This window comes from Oncorhynchus mykiss, chromosome 9 (genome assembly GCF_057628025.1).
Source record: "Oncorhynchus mykiss isolate SJ-2025 chromosome 9, ASM5762802v1, whole genome shotgun sequence".
Taxonomy (NCBI): Eukaryota; Metazoa; Chordata; class Actinopteri; order Salmoniformes; family Salmonidae; genus Oncorhynchus; species Oncorhynchus mykiss.
Genome location: NC_143030.1, coordinates 38,302,345 through 38,322,180, shown reverse-complemented (window position 1 = coordinate 38,322,180; position 19,836 = coordinate 38,302,345). Strand labels below are relative to the sequence as shown.

Sequence of the window (19,836 nt, the reverse complement as noted above, 5' to 3'; positions counted from 1 at the left end):
TGGTACTGTGACTGACCTGTAGTAGGATGAGTGTGGTGTGGTACTGCGACTGACCTGTAGTAGGATGAGTGTCGTGTGATACTGTGACTGACTGAGCTGTAGTATGATGAGTATCATGTGGTACTGTAACTGACCTGTAGTAGGATGAGTGTCGTATGGTACTGTGACTGACTGACCTGTAGTAGGATGAGTGTCATGTGTGGGACTGTGAATTACCTTTAGTAGGATGAGTGCCGTGTGGTACTGTGACTGACTGACCAGTAGTAGGATGAGTGTCATGTGGTACTGTGACTGACCTGTAGCAGGATGAGTGTCGTGTAGTACTGTGACTGACTGAGCTGTAGTATGATGAGTGTCATGTGGCACTGTGACTGACCTGTAGTAGGATGAGTGTCGTGTGGTACTGCGACTGACATGTAGTAGGATGAGTGTCTTGTGGTACTGTGACTGACCTGTAGCAGGATGAGTGTCGTGTAGTACTGTGACTGACCTGTAGTAGGATGAGTGCCGTGTGGTACTGTGACTGACTGACCTGTAGTAGGATGAGTGTCGTGTGGTACTGTGACTGACCTGTAGAAGGATGAGTGTCGTGTGTACTGTGACTGACCTGTAGTAGGATGAGTGTCGTGTGGTACTGTGACTGACTGACCTGTAGTAGGATGAGTGTCGTGTGGTACTGTGACTGACCTGTAGAAGGATGAGTGTCGTGTGGGACTGTGACTGACTGACCTGTAGTAGGATGAGTGTCGTGTGGAACTGTGCCTGACTGACATGTAGTAGGATGAGTGTCGTGTGTGGGACTGTGAATGACCTTTAGTAGGATGAGTGTCGTGTGGAACTGTGACTGACTGACATGTAGTAGGATGAGTGCCGTGTGGTACTGTGACTGACTGACCTGTAGTAGGATGAGTGTCGTGTGGTACTGTGACTGACCTGTAGTAGGATGAGTGTCGTGTGGTACTGTGACTGACTGTCCAGTAGTAGGATGAGTGTCGTGTGTGACTGACCTGTAGAAGGATGAGTGTCGTGTGGTACTGTGACTGACCTGTAGTAGGATGAGTGTCATGTGGTACTGTGACTACCTGACCAGTAGTAGGATGAGTGTCGTGTGGTACTGTGACTGACCTATAGTAGGATGAGTGTCGTGTGGTACTGTGACTGACTGTCCAGTAGTAGGATGAGTGTCGTGTGTGACTGACCTGTAGTAGGATGAGTGTCGTGTTGTACTGTGACTGACCTGTAGCAGGATGAGTGTCGTGTAGTACTGTGACTGACCTGTAGTAGGATGAGTGTCGTGTGGTACTGTGACTGACCTGTAGTAGGATGAGTGTCATGTCGTACTGTGACTGACTGACCTGAAGTAGGATGAGTGTCGTGTTGTACTGTGACTGACCTGTAGCAGGATGAGTGTCGTGTAGAACTGTGACTGACCTGCAGTAGGATGAGTGTCTTGTGGTACTGCGACTGACCTGTAGTAGGATGAGTGTCGTGTGGTACTGCGACTGACCTGTAGTAGGATGAGTGTCGTGTGGTGCTGTGACTGACTGACCTGTAGTAGGATGAGAATCATGTAGTACTGTGACTGACCTGTAGTAGGATGAGTGTCGTGTGTTACTGCGAATGACTGACCTGTAGAAGGATGAGTGTTGTGTGGTACTGTGACTGACCTGTAGAAGGATGAGTGTTGTGTGGTACTGTGACTGACCTGTAGAAGGATGAGTGTCGTGTGGTACTGTGACTGACTGAGCTGTAGTAGGATGAGTGTCATGTGGTACTGTGACTGACCTGTAGTAGGATGAGTGTCGTGTGGTACTGTGACTGACCTGTAGTAGGATGAGTGTCGTGTGATACTGTGACTGACCTGTAGTAGGATGAGTGTCATGTAGTACTGAGACTGACCTGTAGTAGGGTGAGTGATGTGTGGTACTGCGACTGACCTGTATTAGGATGAGTGTCGTGTGGTACTGTGACTGACTTGTTGTAAAATGAGTGTCGTGTGGTACTGTGACTGACTGACTTGTAGTAGGATGAGTGTCGTGTAGTACTGTGACTGACCTGTAGTAGGATGAGTGTTGTGTGGTACTGTGACTGACCTGTAGTAGGATGAGTGTCGTGTGGAACTGTGACTGACCTGTAGTAGGATGAGTGTCATGTGGTACTGTGACTAACTGACCAGTAGTAGGATGAGTGTCGTGTGGTACTGTGACTGACCTGTAGTAGGATGAGTGTCGTGTAGTACTGTGACTGACCTGTAGCAGGATGAGTGTCGTGCGGTACTGCGACTGACCTGTAGTAGGATGAGTGTCGTGTGGAACTGTGACTGACCTGTAGTAGGATGAGTGTCATGTGGTACTGTGACTAACTGACCAGTAGTAGGATGAGTGTCGTGTGGTACTGTGACTGACCTGTAGTAGGATGAGTGTTGTGTAGTACTGTGACTGACCTGTAGCAGGATGAGTGTCGTGCGGTACTGCGACTGACCTGTCGTAGGATGAGTGTCGTGAGGTACTGTGACTGACCTGTAAAAGGACGAGAGTCGTGTGGTACTGTGACTGACATGAAGAAGGATGAGTGTCGTATGGTACTGTGACTGACCTGAGGTAGGATGAGTGTCATGTGGTACTGTGAATGACCTGTAGTAGGATGAGTGTCGTGTGGTACTGCGACTGACCTGTAGTAGAATGAGTGTCATGTGGTACTGTGGCTGACCTGTAGTAGGATGAGTGTCGTGTGGTTCTGTGACTGACCTGTAGAAGGATGAGTGTCGTGTGGTACTGTGACTGACCTGTAGAAGGATGAGTGTCGTGTGGTACTGTGACTGACCTGTAGTAGGAGGAATGTCTTGTGGGTGCATCAGGCCTCTCTTGGTCCAGCTCTCTGTATACCACCTCAGGCAGTTTGACCACCGGGCCACAGGAAGCACTTTGGTGGTGCGATGATACCTCCTTCTTCTTCTCTTTACTCTTATGCTTCCCAGACTTAGATGTGGCCTTCCCTGCGTTAGCAGCAGGGGTGTCATGCCTGTCCTTGCCGTTGCCACCTGCCTCACTCCCTCCTCCCCCGCTTTCTCCCCCATTACACGCCCCTCCCCCACATCCCCCTCCACCTGAGGATGGAGGGTCTTCGGCCCCGCTGTCGTCCTCCGACACCACGTCAATGTTCTCAAAGATGCTGATGCGGTGGATGCGTCCATGGATCTCCAGCTCCACCATGCGCTGGGCCTGGGCATAGGTCATCGTCTCCCTGCCTGGGGAGTGGGAGCGCTCAGACCGGTTAGGACTCCCCGGGGTGTTCGCTCCCTGCCCGCCCAGCCCACCTCCCTTTCCCACCCCTCCCTCTCCGTCCCCAACCAGGGACACTCGAGGGGGGCGCCCCTTCCTCTTCTTCTGGGGCATGGCCTGCGCAGGCGTTGGGTTGTCATGGTCGTAGTGGTAGAGGTGGTACTCGATGCCGCTGTAGCTCTTGTAGACCTTGCGACAGGTCTTCACGGGGCACTCGTAAGGGGGCTTGGTGGCCCGGAGGTTGTGGCAGAAAGTCTTCACATCAAAGTCCAGCCCCATTGTGCAGATGGCCACTGCTGGGACAGGAGCTGTTCAAGCTTACATCTGAGACACACAGAGACAGATAGACAGAGGGAGAGAGGAGGGGAGATGATGCACCCTGATGTAAATTTTGCACCAATTTCTTTTTGCCATCTCTGACACCAACATTATTGAAACACAGACATGCCAGTGGGTAGTATTATGTCCATAAAGTAATCAGTCTATGTTGGAAACAATACAGAATGTGTCCATTGCCTTCAGCCCTGTGAAATCCTAAAAGCTATGCCATGTTGTCTTGCAGATTTCAAGGAAACAAGGCCGTCAACAGCAGGCACGTGGCTGGAGAGCTGTCAACTTTACCATGGCACAGCTGCATCCATTTTTCTTGCTAGTTTTAATTATTGCAAATGACATTTTACTTGCAATATTGCTCATCATACCACTTACTTTTCAAATCAAACAGATTTCAATCTTAAACTGAAGACAAAAGAAAGGTAGTTAGACAGCTCGATTTGACAGCCGTTTGGAATGTTGGATTACAGATAACAGATGCATTTCAAGGTTGATTCAACCAGAAGCTGTCTATCAATCAAAAAGCAAACTTCTAAAAACCTGGACATAGACTCCACTCTCACGGGAATAAAAATATTTACCTGAGGTTCCATATACAACTATGGCAAAGTAATCAACGTAATCTCTTTTTGTTTGTTTAGCCCATGATTTGGATAGCGCAATCTCATGACATGTTCCATTCACTTGCTCAAAGATCCAAGGAATGTGTAGCAGCTAGCTTGCAACTATTGTTGGGAGTTTTCAGCAAAATGATACTTTTGTATCTATAGAAGCCTGAGAAACATTGTAACCAATCGTATAGGTTACAACAACTCGAGGTGATGCATTGTAACAGACAGCTCCAGTTATGGGACACATTCAGCTTGCTACAATGTTTCCCTCCACAATGTTTAGACCTCACCCTGATCAGCCACTACAATATAACACTCTGTGGTCACCTGATCGCTACCTATTCATGTAACTAAATAAAAACCTACAGTTCTACATTCACTACTAGGGAAAGATAAATAGACAATCATTATGATAAGGTGGCACTCAGAATCCTGGGTCTTCGTATCTTGCTAAAGGATCTGAAACGATTCGAAAAGCAAATTGTAACAAAAATCAAAGCACAAATAATTACAATTTACAAAATTCATAAAATACCTTACGGATGTAAGCATATTTATCTGTAGACACCACGAATACATAGCCAATCTAGCTCTGAATTAATAAGCACTTACTACTCAGGGCTCCTGGAAGCTAGGGTGCAGCAAAATTTCTCACTCCAGCTCGGTAAATGGGACGATTGCAGATCGATGTATTAATCCTATAAAACCCAATATGATCATGAGAAATGTGGGGTAAATGGTTTAAAAACAACACAATATCCTAGTTATTTCATTGTGATGGTATTAATTCAGGAACTCCAACGAACAAAAGCGGCAGCCACTGCTGTACGCCATAGGCGCGTGTGGGCACTTTCGTCAAATAGAGTATTTGTTCTTTGGTGCTTTTGTCGAAATAAGGGCCTCATTTCGATGTGTATCATTCTTTTGTGTTTGAGGAAGATGCAATTTTGAAACTCGAAGGACGCCTAGTCAAGTGGCGTCACATTTTCACCATTAAAAGGTAATTCGCTTCCTTTTGTTGTTATTTTTCTGTGTGGCGAATCTAATGATCCGTTTCGCAACTTTTAATATACATCTGGATAAATGTGCACTTTAAAGAATTTCCAAAGACATGGGGATAAAATAGGCTGTATTTCATTTTATTAACACGTCTAAGATCATGTTTTTTTTTTATTTCGTATTTATTTGTGTCATTTGCGAATCTGCCAATATGGAAATGTGAATCATAAAAGGAGGGCTTGCGCCATAAATTTGAATATGAAAAATCATAGATCAGTTCACACGTGCCTGATAGTTTTGAAATGTATTATTTGATCAGTCTAGCCTGGCAAAGGGACATTATTTATTAAATATCATAATGCTACAGTCAAATAGGTACTGAACAAAAATATAAATGCAACATGCAACAATTTCAAAGAATTTACTGAGTTACAGTTCATTGAAGGAAATTAGTAAAATTAAATAAATGAATTAGGCCCTAATCTATGTATTTAACATGACTGGGCAGGGGCACAGCCATGGGTGGGGCGGGAGGATATAGGCCCACCCACTTAGGAGCCAGGTCCATCCACTGGGAAGCCAGGCCCAGCAAATCAGAATGAGTTTTTCATAACAAAAGGGCGTTATCACAACCAGAAATACTCAGCAGCTTTTTGTTCAGTATACATTTTCATTGTTAGGTTAAATTACTCGTTGGATATTACTACATTGTCGGAACTAGAAGCGCACGCATTTCGCTACACTCACATTAACATCTGCTAACCATGTATGTGACAAATAAAATGTGATTTTAATTTGGTCACTATAGGCTATGTCTTTTGGAAAATATGTTTATTTATAGGCTCCCGAGTGGCACAGCAGTCTAAGGCACTGCATCTCAGTGCTAGAGGTGTCACTACAGACCCTGGTTTGATTCCAGGCTGTGTCATAACCAGCCGTGTTTGGGAGTCCCATAGGGCGGTACACAATTGGCCCAGTGTTGTCTGGGTTTGGCTGTCATTGTACATTTTGTCCTTAACCGACTTGCCTAATTAAATAAAAATATGGCCAATCATATATACATTACGGTAATTTGACACTTATAAAATAGAATGTAGGCCAAATGTAATAACTAATTTTATCATGGCGCTTAATACCATAATAATAAATCAGGCTGTCAAAAAGTGGAGGTGGGCTGAATTTTCACTGGAGGACCATTTAAAAATCTTTTCTGAGATTTTTTCTGAAAAAGACTTTTCTGGAGGAAAGATATTTAGGAATTTAAATATTTAACGTCAGGAACGGTTTCCACGATGCAGAGAGAAAGGGTTGTGTCAGTTGGACAAACCTGGGGAAAAAAGCAATGTCCATAATATGTCCATTCCCCAATAAAGTGTTAATGGAGGTTAAGAAGGGAACCCAATAATTGATCACATCTGTACAGAAATATGGGTTAATTCTTTAATCTTTACAAAAAAATAGCATGAGAGATATTAAATAGATCTAGATTATTGAGGAACAAAGGAGAGACATCAACATCAAGCACAAAATAATGTTTATTTCTCTTTAAACATGTACAGTCTGTGATGAGTGCGCTGACTGGGTTGGTAAGATAATCTAGTGATACATAGCAGGCAGAAGCAATCCGACACAGAGCTTTAGTGCAAGCCTTCCACAATTACAGGCATATTCAATGAGGCAATGTTACTCAGAACTGATAGAAATGCAATGATCAGAACAGGCATTATTCTCTATTCCTCAGAGAACCACATCTGCTCTATATGATCAGTTTCTATGGATCTGAATGTGGCCTCCCAGTGAATATTCGAACAGAGTTATTTCCAAATCTGCTCACTAAGTGTAACAGACAGGGAGGTGTAGCAGTAATGTCAGATACAACGAGTAACAGAGAACAGAAATCTCTTACTACTGCAAGTATTTCACCAAAGCAGACAACTCTGCATTATATCCTATAAAAAGTCCAATTCAAACCGAATTGATGGAATAATATACACCGACGTGAATTCCCAAAACAGTTAAACAAAATATATTAATGACACGAAAACTGTACAATTCACAGCTTGGCAGGACTGGGGTGCTGCAACCTTTCACTGGTGTGGTGGTGGCTGTGACATTTCTAAATGGATGTATAGTAATGATAATCACGGCTGTATGGAAAATAACAGACATGCTCTTCAGTGGTCAGGAGGATAAGGGGCGGGAAGGTTAACCTCATTATGTATAGGTGTGTTGGAACTGATATTATGGGCTATAGTTAGAGCACTGGGCATGTTGTGCAAATCAAGTATCCATCTGGAGTTTACATGCTTCATTCTGAACAGAGAAATCAAACACTCAAAACAATACAGAAAAGCAAGGCTATCATCAATAACCACCTGGGAAATGATACATCATTTATTCATTTCAACAAGGCAATATAATAACACTGCTTGACATGAACATAATCTCATTGAGAAAACAACTCACCCTCTGACAAAGGTTTTATTACTGGAGGGACTCCACTGTATCATCATGTGTGCAGATAAAACACACATCAACTCCCCTTTCATACTTACAGTGGATCCACCTCAGACACACTAGCAGCATCAAAATCAAGCTTAGAAACATAAAACAATGGCAATAATTTAGACAAGTAAATAATAACTGGTGATTGCACTAAAGAAATCCCATAATGTGCCTAATAAAAGGAGAACCATGTTCTTGCCCCAACAGAAAATATTTAGCAGTTGTAACTGCTGTTATCGTTTTCAATGTGATTTGTAACTTAGGTTCAACTAAACGGCAACAAAAGAAACTAGCTCCTGTTGCAGGTTCCTGGGTAAGGCTTGTGGGAAGGCCGCTACGAAAGCTAGGTGGATAGGTGAAATTGCACTAAGTCTTGCTCGGCAAACCTGCCTCTGCTACATTCTGAGCTGGACACTACGGGTTCCCCTCATTCTATAAATATAGAATGAAAAATAAATTGGTCCACCCACTGGGGAACGCTAATTCTAAGAATTCTAACTATGCCTAGGACACTACCCACTGCCCAATGAGTGAGTTTTGACTTTTAAAAATTGTACATCAACTGTCTGTTTCCACAGGGCAACTGTACATCTCACCTCTATGGCGTTCTAAATGTCACAGGGGTGGGGAGTAAACAAAGATTAAAAACATGATTTTATTACTTGAATAAAAGCATATACTGTGTTAATAGTGCAGTGCTACAAGGGCATTCAATTGTAAACCAAGAAGAAGAAAAAAATAAGACGCAAAGCCACCGCGAAATAAAATCTCTTGGTTGCGGAAAGAAAATGCGGACAGAAAAATCAATGTTCAAGGCACTACACTCCTTCAGAGAACTTCACTTTAAAATACAGGTCTCCTGCCCCATCATCTTAAACCATTGAATTTTGATTTCTAATGTAGTGTTTTAAGGTTGACAAAACATTAGTAAACGATAAAAATCAATCTGAAAACATGACTACTTATCGTTTATGACGGATTTGGTGAAAACATCACATTTGTGACCGCTGATATTATAAAGTATGGCTGTGAGTTTAGACAAGACCAAAGCTAAAAGCAGTAGGTACTCAGACACACACAGAACATTTATACTGTACACACGTATACATACACACAGGAAAACTCCCGGTGCTGTATAAAGTATATTGACACGCACACTGGATATTTACAAGCTCACAGGCTATTTACACGTGTGTTGCTCTTTAATAAAGCATCAAACCACAATCTGAGAAGAGTGGAGCAGGATTATCCTGCATATAGAAACACTGGAGGGGGTGAGTAGTACAGTCAAGTAGGGACCAGATGCTCCAACACATAAGAGTCGTTCCATGTCATTTCAGCAAGCCATGACACCCACCATCCCAGATTGTTCTGAAATACTTTCTATAGTTAGAAACCGATAAGATTAGCATACCCGCAACACTATTTTGTTAATAAAAAATTACCTCTGAGAAATTAAGGAAATTGATTGCACCCAAATTAGCCCTTAAAATTGATAGGATTCACGTAATATTCAATACATATAGTACCCAACATCCGATTTGGACCAAACTTCTACCTATCATTGAGTAAGACATGAGGAATCCAATAACATGGTCACCCACAGACCCCCCACACCAATCTCACCCCAACAACAAGTATACAGTATCAGTTCTCTATGTCTGACAAGTAGTATGGAGCTGCGGCTTGGATTATTGCTTCTTCATCCCATGTAATGTATTTAAGTAGCTTGTATTACTTACCACAAATTGTGAAAGTACCAGCATTTTCCCACTAGATGCCGCTGTTCCTGCTACTGCCATACCCTTTATTAATTTTGCTGGTTTCTCGTGTTCATTAAATGGATCACAACATTTTATTTTGCAACTTTGGGTAGAACAAAAACAGCTCATGATGAAAATAGATTGTGTGGTCATCCTTCAAACACTATGTTTAGGACTTTCACCATTAAAGACCATTTGAGACCATGACATTGAAACCATTAGAACTGCTGTAGCCGAATGGTTTGCTTGTTCAACAGGAATGACCTAACTAATCTTAAACGTTTTTTTAACGGAATAAACCACACACAGAGGGGCTGTTTCCTGGACACAGATTAAGAGAAGGACAAACAATTACTTTAATGGAGGACTTTGCTTGAATTGTGAGGATTTCCATACAATTTATTTTCATCATGAGCAAAAGCTATTGGTTTTCTACAAAAAGTTAAAGAAAATGTTGTGATCCATTTAATAAAAGACAAGAGACCAGCAAAATTGATTAAAGGGTGTGGCAGTAGCAGAAACAGTGGCATCTAGTGGGAAAAACAGAGTACTTTCACCCTAAATCGATGGTAAATGGGGCAGCAGGTAACCTAGTGGTTATAGCGTTGGGCCAGTAACCGAAAGCATCCCCGAGCTGACAAGGTAAAAATCTGTCGGTCTGAACAAGGCAGTTAACCCACTGTTCCCCAGTAGGCCGTCAATGTAAATAAGATTTTGTTCTTAACTGACTTGCCTCGTTAAGTAAAGGTTAAATGTAAAAAAAAAAAAAGCAATATAAAATTCAAATAATGCAAGAGACTTCAAAAGGCTAATTTCTGTGAAAAGGGGAAAAAGCTGTCACCAGATTCACATGGGTCCGTGGGTGGCTTTTTATCATTTTATTGTATACCACGTCTTACTAATTGTCATGAAGAATTATGGTCCAAATCGAATGTTAGGTACTATTTTTATTGAAGATTATATGAATCATATACATTTAAAATGGCACATTTTTGTGCAATTAGCTTAATTTCTCAGGGATCAAATTATATCTCAAAAAACATTTTCAGGAATGCTAATATCAGGTTTCTAACTACAGAAAATATTTCAGCACAATCAGATGGTGGGTGTCGAAATCATCTTTCTTGTGCTTTGAGGTGGAATGACCCATAAGCCATTTGTTGGAGCATTTAATTGTGTGGGCCCTACTTTACTCTATTTTTCAGCCCATCACTCTATTAAAAGTTTTTAAGAGTTTGATTTCGTTACAATTGTAACCCTGGAGTGAGAACCAGGGGGGACAGAGTGGAGTTAGGATAGCAACACAGGATTAGTTAAAACGTGTTAGTCAGGCAGTCCTGATGTGAGTGTGCTGGGATAGAGGGGAACATCTGGGGGCAGTCTGTTGAGCATCAGGGGCGATGGGGTAAGATAGGGGTTTAGTGGGTGCAGGGAGGTGCTAGTTGTCACTTTAGGAAGTCCTGGTGTTGGGGACGTTCTCAGGGCTGTGCAGGGTCAGGGGGTAGGCCTGCACCCCTGGGTTGGCCATGGTGGGGTAGGGCATCCCTCCCGCTGCCCCCATCATCCCCACAGGGCTGGGCATACCAGACCACTGCAGGGGGTATAGGGGGCTGGGCACCACCCCTCCGTAGGGGCCTGCTGGTACCATGTACCCGGGCTGGAGCATGGCAGAGGGGTTGGAGTTCAGGGCAGTGGGCATGGCTGGGCCTAAAGCAGCTGTCAGCGGGCACGACAAAGGCAGCTGGAACTTATTTGGAGGGATGGGACATCTCACCTGGAAGAACCAGAGGGGATGTTTAACATTACACGGACTTCTGTCAACTGATTTTCACATGATCAGGTAAAGAGAGCGAGAAGGGATGCAACTCCCAAAAGTGTTTCAGACTGGTGATAGTCTTTAGACTTTTGATGTGTTTCTCTGTGCCAGTTACCTCCTGCGTGGCTCCTCCCAGGGGCGCGGCTAGACCCTCCAGGTCCTGCATGCGTCTCTGCTGTTTTATCTGGTTCAGAGAGGGCCGCGGCTGTGTGGCCGCCAGCGTCTCCTTCGTCCAATCATCTACAAGCTTGTGCAGGTCGTCCGTGAAAGTACCTGGTTTCTTGTTGTTGCTGTTGTTTGTCTGGGCCTGAGCTAGCACCGTCATTGGTTGAGGAGATGGCAAAGGATTGGGGACAGTTGCTGGCTGTTGCTGATTGGATGTCGCACTGGCGCCGTGAGAAGACCCTAGAACACAGAAAGATTTGTAAACTCTGCCCAGTTAGACCCTTCCGATGGAATCGATTGGCTGCGGTTAGGCCTTTCACAGTTATCTATGGCACTTCAACCACCATCAGCCTCTATAGAGCCTGCATATTTATTCAAATATAAAACAGGGCAACTAAAAGTGGACCTTAAAATGTCACTTTGAGTGGTAATTGTTTTGTGGAGAAAGATCAGCTGACAAAAATGTGTATTTGACATGTGATCTCATTCAACTGGTCAGCAAATGTGTAGGTTCTCAAACCTAGCAGCCAAAGGATTACAGCATGGTTGAATCACAACAACCCACCCAACCAACCCCCTTCCACCACCACAGTAAGACAAACAGAAACCATTAATGCTAATACAAACAACCACACGTCACATTATTCAGCACTCAGACATTTAGGACAAACACCGCCATGCACTAACAAAAAAACCTAATAAAATAAATTCATGAAGGTGACACTCCTCGTGCAACAGAGCCCAAACAACACCTTTCCAACAACACCTGGCATGTTTTTTTCAGACTGCCAAACTCAACACGAGACTATTAACCAAGGCTGCTCATGCCAAAAGAGAGAAAAAGAGAGAGCGAAGTAGACAGAGAAAGAAGAAAGTAAATGAGATAGTTACTACTACTGCGCTCTTTGCCTAGACATAGTCGTTTCAGTGTGGACCCTATAAGAAGGTAAAACAGCAGAGACAGAAACAGTTAGGCCGGGACACACTGCAGGTCTGTGGACAAGCTGCTGAAAAGCCACACACAGCTATCAAATCAGTTAGGGAGAGAGACGAGGAAAAAAGGAGAGGAGGAGAAGGGGGTTTAAAATCAGTGAGAAGTCATGGGAGTGGGGGAAAGACTCTTTTAAATTGTGCTGTCACTCCAAAAGAAAAGAAAATGTATGAGGCCTAGAAAACAAAGAGAAGCCTAGGCCCTGGGTATGCTGGTCCACAGTCCAGTACAGGGGGTTTGGTGAAGACCACAGTAAGGTGGGGCATGTCAACACTGTCATAGGTCACTCAGACCTTCCTATTATATGGTCCTAGTAACCCTGTCATGTCCTATTTTCATGTCTAGAACGTTCCTTTAAAAACGTACTTGGAATAAGTCATTGTTTCAGTAATACTGTCAATATTTCAGGCTCCTTTTACTTCAGTTTGTACATGGTATGTTAAACGTTACAATGGATGGCAATGTTGAAAGTAAAACTATACTGTTTGCATATAATCATTTTAAATGAGTAGACACACAAATTAGTGAATGATCCATGCTGTAAGTAGTAGAGTAACGAGATCCCTGAAGCTCATTTCTAAACATAGAACAGTTCACCTACCAGTAAGTACAAGAATACCTGTGAAACATAATAAAGGAACCCCACAAATCTGAACCGAAGAGCACAGAGATACTATAGCCTGAGCACATCAGAGTCAGCGCATATCAAGACATGCAGGAGAAGGAGTAGACAGAAGTAGATCGTATTGATGATACGGCCTTTTTGCAGGAGCCAGTCTCCAACAGTGCCCTGCCCCCCCGCCTGTCTGCACCATGCACGTCCTCCCAGTCCAAACATGAAAGCCTCTATGGAACCTGGCGGGGCTATCAGGGGAGAGCTGGCTTTAGTCTTGGTATACAGAGGGGTTGTAGACTTGAGATGAAGCGCCTCACAATTAAGGAAGTGAGTAAATTAAAACACACATAGGATACAAAAGCTTTGGTGGACAAACACACTCGCTCAGGTTTCGGGTCTAGCATAGCCAATCTTTGGAGAAGACGAGCTTTATGACATACACTATGCTTTTGGAGTCTGTTTAAAGCCAGAAGCAGTGCACAAAGCGTTTGCATGGAGGGATGTCTAAACCCAGAATAACTTAGGGCTGAGGGGGAGAAAGCTACGAGGACATACAAAATAGCTGACATATGCTTGTGTTGGGGGACACGGAGGGGGAGGAGGGGAGGATCCACTATCTAAAACACAAAAGAAACAGTCTGGTCGATAGAAGTGAAATAAAGAGAAGAGAGAGGGATGAGATGAGTGAGAAAAGTAGAAAATAACAAATACAAACAGATGGACAGAGACACGGGTCCACTGAGGAATCTAGCACGTGGTTTGCTACTAGATTTATAGGTCACTCTCTCTGACGTTTGGTGGTATACCGTCCAGCCTGTAAAAATTAATATAAGAGGGAAGAAGAGAAGAAACAAAGAGAGAAATACTTCTGTAAAAGTGCACAGAGACTTGGGATGAGAACCCCCCCACCATTAACAGACGCAGCACCAGTATAGGGTACAGTCACATGGGCTAAACCAGCACCAGGAGACAGCCCTCACATTCACTAAATGGACAAGTTATCACTATGCACTGGTCTAAGATCAGGTTACTTTCCCGAATTCATCCTGACCTTCACCATGAGGACTGTAAACTGATCTGTGACCAGTGCTTGAAGACAGCTTCCATTGACACCTCAGAAGTCATGCAGTATCGTGGCGGTATTTTGGAAGAAAAATGTGTGATGTGACGTTTGCCTAAAAACATTAGCTTTCGATAGACTGACAATCATGACTTTTTTTTCCAATGTGGCAGTTTCCACATCCCCTTATGAGACTAATGAGACCTCCGGTTTAGACACAACTTTGAATATTAGAGAGTTTAGAATTCTACAGCAGATTAAGCTGAGTTGTTGGTTGTTCCTCAGTACAAATGGGTGTTTGAGTAAGTGACACGTGTTTGGGTGTATTTGCATTTGGTATATTGCGTGAATCCTATGTGTGTGTTTGAAGCTTACTAAGCACCAAATGTGTGTGGTACTCCTCACTGTGGACGTGTACTGTGTGTACTTGTCCTGCATGCATGTGCGTGCAGGTACCTTGCCCTGGGCCTACGTGTGTGGCCATGCCTCCACCGTAGATGTTGTCAGAAGAGAACGAGCCCCTGAGAGAGCAGGGCTGCTGGGTCTGGACAGGCTCTGGGGTCTTGCCGGGCCGAGTGCCACTGGTACTGCTGCTGCCACTGGAGCGGGCCGAGCCGTCAGACACAATGGAGCTCTTAGCTGGAGAGCCAGACGAGCTCGGTGCGCTCTCACCTTCAGAGAGAAATACTGGATAAGCCACAGAAGCAGCTTTAGGGTGAATTGGTGATTCATTTCTTGTTATTACCACATTTCAAATCCTCCCAATCTTCCTCACTCAGTTCCCCTTTCTCAGGACAGCTCACAAACCCCTTTCTCTCTTCCATTCCCTCCCTCTCTCACAGAGACATGTCACTCTTTTCCTCCTCACCCCACCTTTCACTCTATCCACCACACACCCCTCTACCCTCTTCTCACCACTCTGACACATTTCCCCTCACCGGTGGTGGTGATGGTATTCAGGTTGTTTTTCAGCTGCTGCACCATGGGGTTGAGCAGCTTGGCTGCCTTCAGCTTGTGTTTGCTGACCTTGCGTCTGCGGCCACTAGGGGGAGCAGCGTGCAACAGGCCTACACCAGGCGGCAGGGCTTTCCCCAGCTCTTTATACAGACGCTCTATCTCACTCCTCTGGAACGCCTGCAGCTCAGAGATCTCCTTCATGTGTCTGAGGAGAAAAAAGAGAGAGATTGAGAAAGGGAAAATCTGCATACTACAATGTATTCCATTTCTCTCTTTAACCGGGACAGGAACTGTCATTTATATTGTCTCGTACAATTTTAAAAGTTCACTAACTAGCAGTGTTTAATGGGATACACACCTATCCAGGGCTATGAAGGTTACAATGGTTAATAGTTTGCTATATATCAATGGGTTGACTTAGTCATACACACACACAAAGGGTCTATGAATGCATATGTGTGTACATACTTCTCCCTCAGCCTCTGCAGCTCCTTCCTCATGTCCGCATCCTCAAACTCAGAGTCGTTGTCACTGCTGACGTATGATACATGGCCGGGTCCAGGCGGCAGGACGGTGTGACCATTCGCTACCACGGATTGCCGGCTCGGCGAATCAGAACTCTGCACACTGCTGCGGCCAGTGCGGCGCAGGAAGGCCACCGCCCTCTTCATGAGGTCACTTCTGCTGTGTTCCGGGAGGGCATGAGCCGGAGGCTTGTGGTGGGCAAGGTGAGGGGCTAAACTGCTGGTGTCCTCCTTCCCCGAGTCAGAGTCGAAGTGAAAGGAGTGGTTGGTGGCAGCGTCAGCAGTGTGGGCACGTGGGAGCAGGCTGGGGGTGGCGTTGGGGCTAGAGGCGGTGGTGTCCTGGTACAAGTCTGGGGGGGCTGAGTAGCGGTTACTACAGGGGGGTTTGGGGGCGTTTTCCGCACCCTCTTCAGCGGTCATCACTGAGAACCTACCCACGACCATACACCCCTGGTCTCGTGGGCTGCCCCCCTCGGCTGCGGCGCGAGAGCCCCCCGAACCACTAGAGGGAGCCAGGGAACTGCGACTTCTGCCCTTCTCTAAACGACGGATGACGTCCGGAGGAGTGGGGATGATCTGGAGAAGGACATAGTGATCAAATAGAATCTGATTAAACTATAAAAAATTTAAAAAACTAGGGAGTAAACTGAATAATTCTCAATTAACTGATTTAATAGATCTAAATCTTGAGGACAAACAGTTACATAAAACGTGTTCACTTTAATCAAAGTCAAATGTAGTTTATTGAAGAGAGTTCGTATTCAGAATGTTTGTGTTTGTTTAAGTGAGAGGGATTAAAGTAGATGGTTACCTGAAAGCGGCTCTTGGAGACATAGGAACTGGAACTGCCCACAAAGTCTCTCCTGTTCAACAATCCTTAACAAAATACAATTCAAAGTCAACATTTAAAAAGTAGGAATCACTTTGGGGGTTTATCCTAAATAGTACAAATGAATACTACACAATACATAATATAGCATATAAAATTGTGTTTGTGATGTAATTTACCTGCAGAGTCACTCAGTGTACCCAAACTATCAGTACGCTCAGGAATCTGAGGCTGAAAATGAGAAATAAATATTGAATGAAAAAAACTTGTGAATCAGTCTAGCCATTATCCTTCTATGATGCCTGCTTTGTCTAAACATATCGGCGCCGACACACACACACCACTCAACCCACATCAGAGATCAAACTGCCAGGGGTGCAGAGTATAATGGACTATCTGGCCAGCAGCCCTGAGCTGTACTTCCTCTGCTAAATGCAGTATCAGTCACACTAAAGGCCAGTGATTACATTCAATGGCTGAATCAATATTACACCAAGGATTCACACAAACACACACCCCTCCATCAGATAAAACGCTGCTGCTGCCCCAATCCGAATATCTGGCGGACACAGACACACAGTGCATCTTTACCAGCACCTCTCTCTTCCTGGAGGGCCCCCCCCCAGAGGTGGTCTGGCAGTCAGAGCTGATCCCCTCTGTGTTGGAGCCCTGGAGGTCGGAGGCGGTGCTGGAGGGAGCAGATTGGGCATACTCCTGGTACAGCAGGTTCCTCAGCTTCTCATCCAGAGTCTTGATGGTACGGTCTACAAACTCCACCCTGGGCGGGCCCTCTCCATCAGACTCCCCCAGGCCGCAACCACCTCCACTCCCAGACCCCCCAGGTCCATCCTGCTGCTGGGACGCCTGGTGGGCAGGACTCTGGGGCTGTGGTGGTGTTCTGGCTCCACCTCCTCCACCCACCATGCTTGGCATGGCATAGGGCTGCTGCAGGACCACTGGCTGGTGGGAGTCCAGGGGAGGGGGCGGGTCTCCTGACAGGCTGGCCTCCTGATTGGGTAGACATGAGGAAGTGCCACTCACCCCTTTATGTCCCGCCCCATTCACATCCAGGGACACAGGTGGGACGATGGGGCAGCATGGGATGTCTGTTACCATGGAGATGCAGGGTTCGCTGCCGGAAAGAGAGTCGTGGCGGCCCATGGCAGCAGTCGTAGCACTGGTGCTGGAGGGTTTGGTTCCAGAGGCCTGGGGCTGCTGAACTCTGGCCTTGCCTACGTTGGTGTCCTGAGACTGGGCAGAGCTTTGAGGTGCAGAGGGGCCTGGAGTAGGGGGTGTGGTGGTCAGGGCAAGAACAGGAGTTGGGGCAGACACTGGCGGAGTAGTACTGCAACTAGACCTAGACAATGATGTGACAGGAGCCTCTGTAGGGGAGAGAGGTGAGAAGAGAAGGAGTTAAAGACTGGAGTCAAGGAGATATATGTCCTGTTTGTGTGTTGCATCATCACTTGTCTTCCCCAATCAGAGCTCTGTCAGTTGGAGTGCAAAGCCTACCTTTCACCACAGCCACTGCAGCGCTTGCATTACATAACTGACCCTTATGCACACATACAACGCACACATTAGCTCAGACACCAACAGACACTAATACACAGCTTTATTCACCCACTCTGCTGTGTGCGTGTGTGTACGTACGTTTGATTGTGTGTACGTGTGTGTATGGATGGGTGTGTGTGTGCACCCTTGGTTGTAGAGGTGTCTGATGAAGTCCTCTCTCTGTCTGGCGTGGGCGTCTCGGCCACGGGGCAGATGATGAACCAGCGCTTCCCAGTGTGGAGGACTGCCAAGGACACAGACAAAGAAACACGCTCACAGATACAGATCTAGTAGCAACAGTAAGATAGCTCTATAGAGAAAGACAGACATGTACTCAAATGCAGATGATCTACAGATAGAGATGCTCACAAGTTCATATAAACTATCAAATTATGTTTAGAGGAAGAGAATGGGGGATAGAGATTGATTGGGGGAGACGCAAAGATAGGACTGAGGGACGATAGGACAGAGATGTAAAAGGAAAGAGCGATTGAGAGCTAGAGAGAGATATAACCCAGTCATCCTCTAATCCTCCTCTCCATCACTCCTGACCACAATAACCTCCCAGAGCATACAAATCTACTGAGGCAGGAAATTTGCTGTGTCTGAGGTTCACCAGAGTCACAGAGAGGCTGTAATGTACTATGTAATGTATCTGGCGTGGGTTGGAGAGAAGATTGTATATTAGGGGTCCTGCAAGACCATTTGTTCCAACTTATCTGTTACATGCATCATTAAAACTAATTTGAAGACCATGATTAGTTAATATTCTGTATCGATGTTACAGCTGGGCTAGAGCAAAAGCCTTCACCTTCACACCAGGAGGTAGCGAAGCCCTACCGTTCTGCTGGTACACAAGTTGTGGTGAATTAGGTGTAGCTGTCTTTGTACCCTAAAAGGGAGAGAATTGTTAGAAATTGATGGCACTCGAATATAACTTGGAGACAATGAAGCTTGAAAGGGTTCTCTCAACAATGTCACTGTGTTGGCCCCGGCTGACAAATTAGGTAAGCCAAAAGTGTCCCATCAGCAACGACGTTTCTATCTTGGCAGTGGCTGTCCTGCTCACTAGAGGTCGACCGATTAATCGGAATCAAGTTTTCATAACAATTGGAAATCGGTATTTTTGGACACCGATTTGGCCGATAAAAAAAAACATTTTTTATTTAATCTTTATTTAACTTGGCAAGTCAGTTAAGAACACATTCTTATTTTTAATGACGGCCTAGGAACAGTGGGTTAACTGCCTCGTTCAGGGGCAGAACGACAGATTTTCACCTTGTCAGCTCGGGGGATATAATCTTGCAACCTTACAGTTAACTGGTCCAACGCTAAAACCATCTGCCTCTCGTTGCACTCCACAGGGAGACTTTATTTAATTTATTTATCCGTTATTTTATTTATTTATCCGTTATTTTACCAGGTAAGTTGACTGAGAACACGTTCTCATTTGCAGCAACGACCTGGGGAATAGTTACAGGTGAGAGGAGGGGGTTGAATGAGCCAATTGTAAACTGGGGATTATTAGGTGACCGTGATGGTTTGAGGGCCAGATTGGGAATTTAGCCAGGACACCGGGGTTAACACCCCTACTCTTACAATTATGTGCCTTGGGATCTTTAATGACCTCAGAGAGTCAGGACACCCATTTAACGTCCCATCTGAAAGACGGCACCCTACACAGGGCAGTGTCCCCAATCACTGCCCTGGGACATTGGGATATTTTTTAGACCAGAGGAAAGAGGGCCTCCTACTGGCCCTCCAACACCACTTCCAGCAGCATCTGGTCTCCCATCCAGGAACTGACCAGGACCAACCCTGCTTAGCTTCAG

General features: G+C 45.1%; 2 protein-coding genes across 22 annotated transcripts in view; both read right to left on the bottom strand.

Annotated features, from left to right (window-relative positions):
• LOC110531979 (peregrin) overlaps positions 1-5,269 on the bottom strand; it is a 49,992-nt gene extending 44,723 nt beyond the window's left edge. For 4 of the 6 annotated variants that reach the window (XM_036987881.2, XM_036987884.2, XM_036987885.2 and 1 more), the window contains exons 1-2: positions 4,838-5,269; positions 2,824-3,605 (exon numbers count right to left, since the gene is read on the bottom strand). In XM_036987881.2, the coding sequence (XP_036843776.1) occupies positions 2,824-3,560 (737 nt within the window). In that variant the 5' untranslated portion in view covers positions 3,561-3,605; positions 4,838-5,269. Of the gene's footprint in view, positions 1-2,249; positions 2,727-2,823; positions 3,606-4,195; positions 4,273-4,837 lie in introns of those variants that run through there. The other 2 variants (XM_036987883.2, XM_090184110.1) reach the window with 2 other exon arrangements.
• Positions 5,270-6,741: 1,472 nt separating this feature from the next.
• The window catches only part of LOC110531157 (serine/threonine-protein kinase WNK2), a 132,869-nt gene continuing 119,774 nt past the window's right edge, over positions 6,742-19,836 (bottom strand). For 8 of the 16 annotated variants that reach the window (XM_036987887.2, XM_036987894.2, XM_036987895.2 and 5 more), the window contains 12 exons: positions 18,845-18,896; positions 18,150-18,248; positions 16,967-17,832; positions 16,630-16,681; positions 16,433-16,497; positions 15,566-16,197; positions 15,079-15,302; positions 14,597-14,812; positions 13,796-13,894; positions 12,365-12,409; positions 11,424-11,713; positions 6,742-11,266 (listed from right to left, as the gene is read on the bottom strand). In XM_036987887.2, coding sequence (XP_036843782.2) covers positions 10,943-11,266; positions 11,424-11,713; positions 12,365-12,409; positions 13,796-13,894; positions 14,597-14,812; positions 15,079-15,302; positions 15,566-16,197; positions 16,433-16,497; positions 16,630-16,681; positions 16,967-17,832; positions 18,150-18,248; positions 18,845-18,896 — 2,964 coding nt within the window. In that variant the 3' untranslated portion in view covers positions 6,742-10,942. The remainder of the gene's footprint in view (positions 11,267-11,423; positions 11,714-12,364; positions 12,410-13,795; positions 13,895-14,596; positions 14,813-15,078; positions 15,303-15,565; positions 16,198-16,432; positions 16,498-16,629; positions 16,682-16,966; positions 17,833-18,149; positions 18,249-18,844; positions 18,897-19,836) is intronic. The other 8 variants (XM_036987889.2, XM_090184102.1, XM_090184099.1 and 5 more) reach the window with 5 other exon arrangements.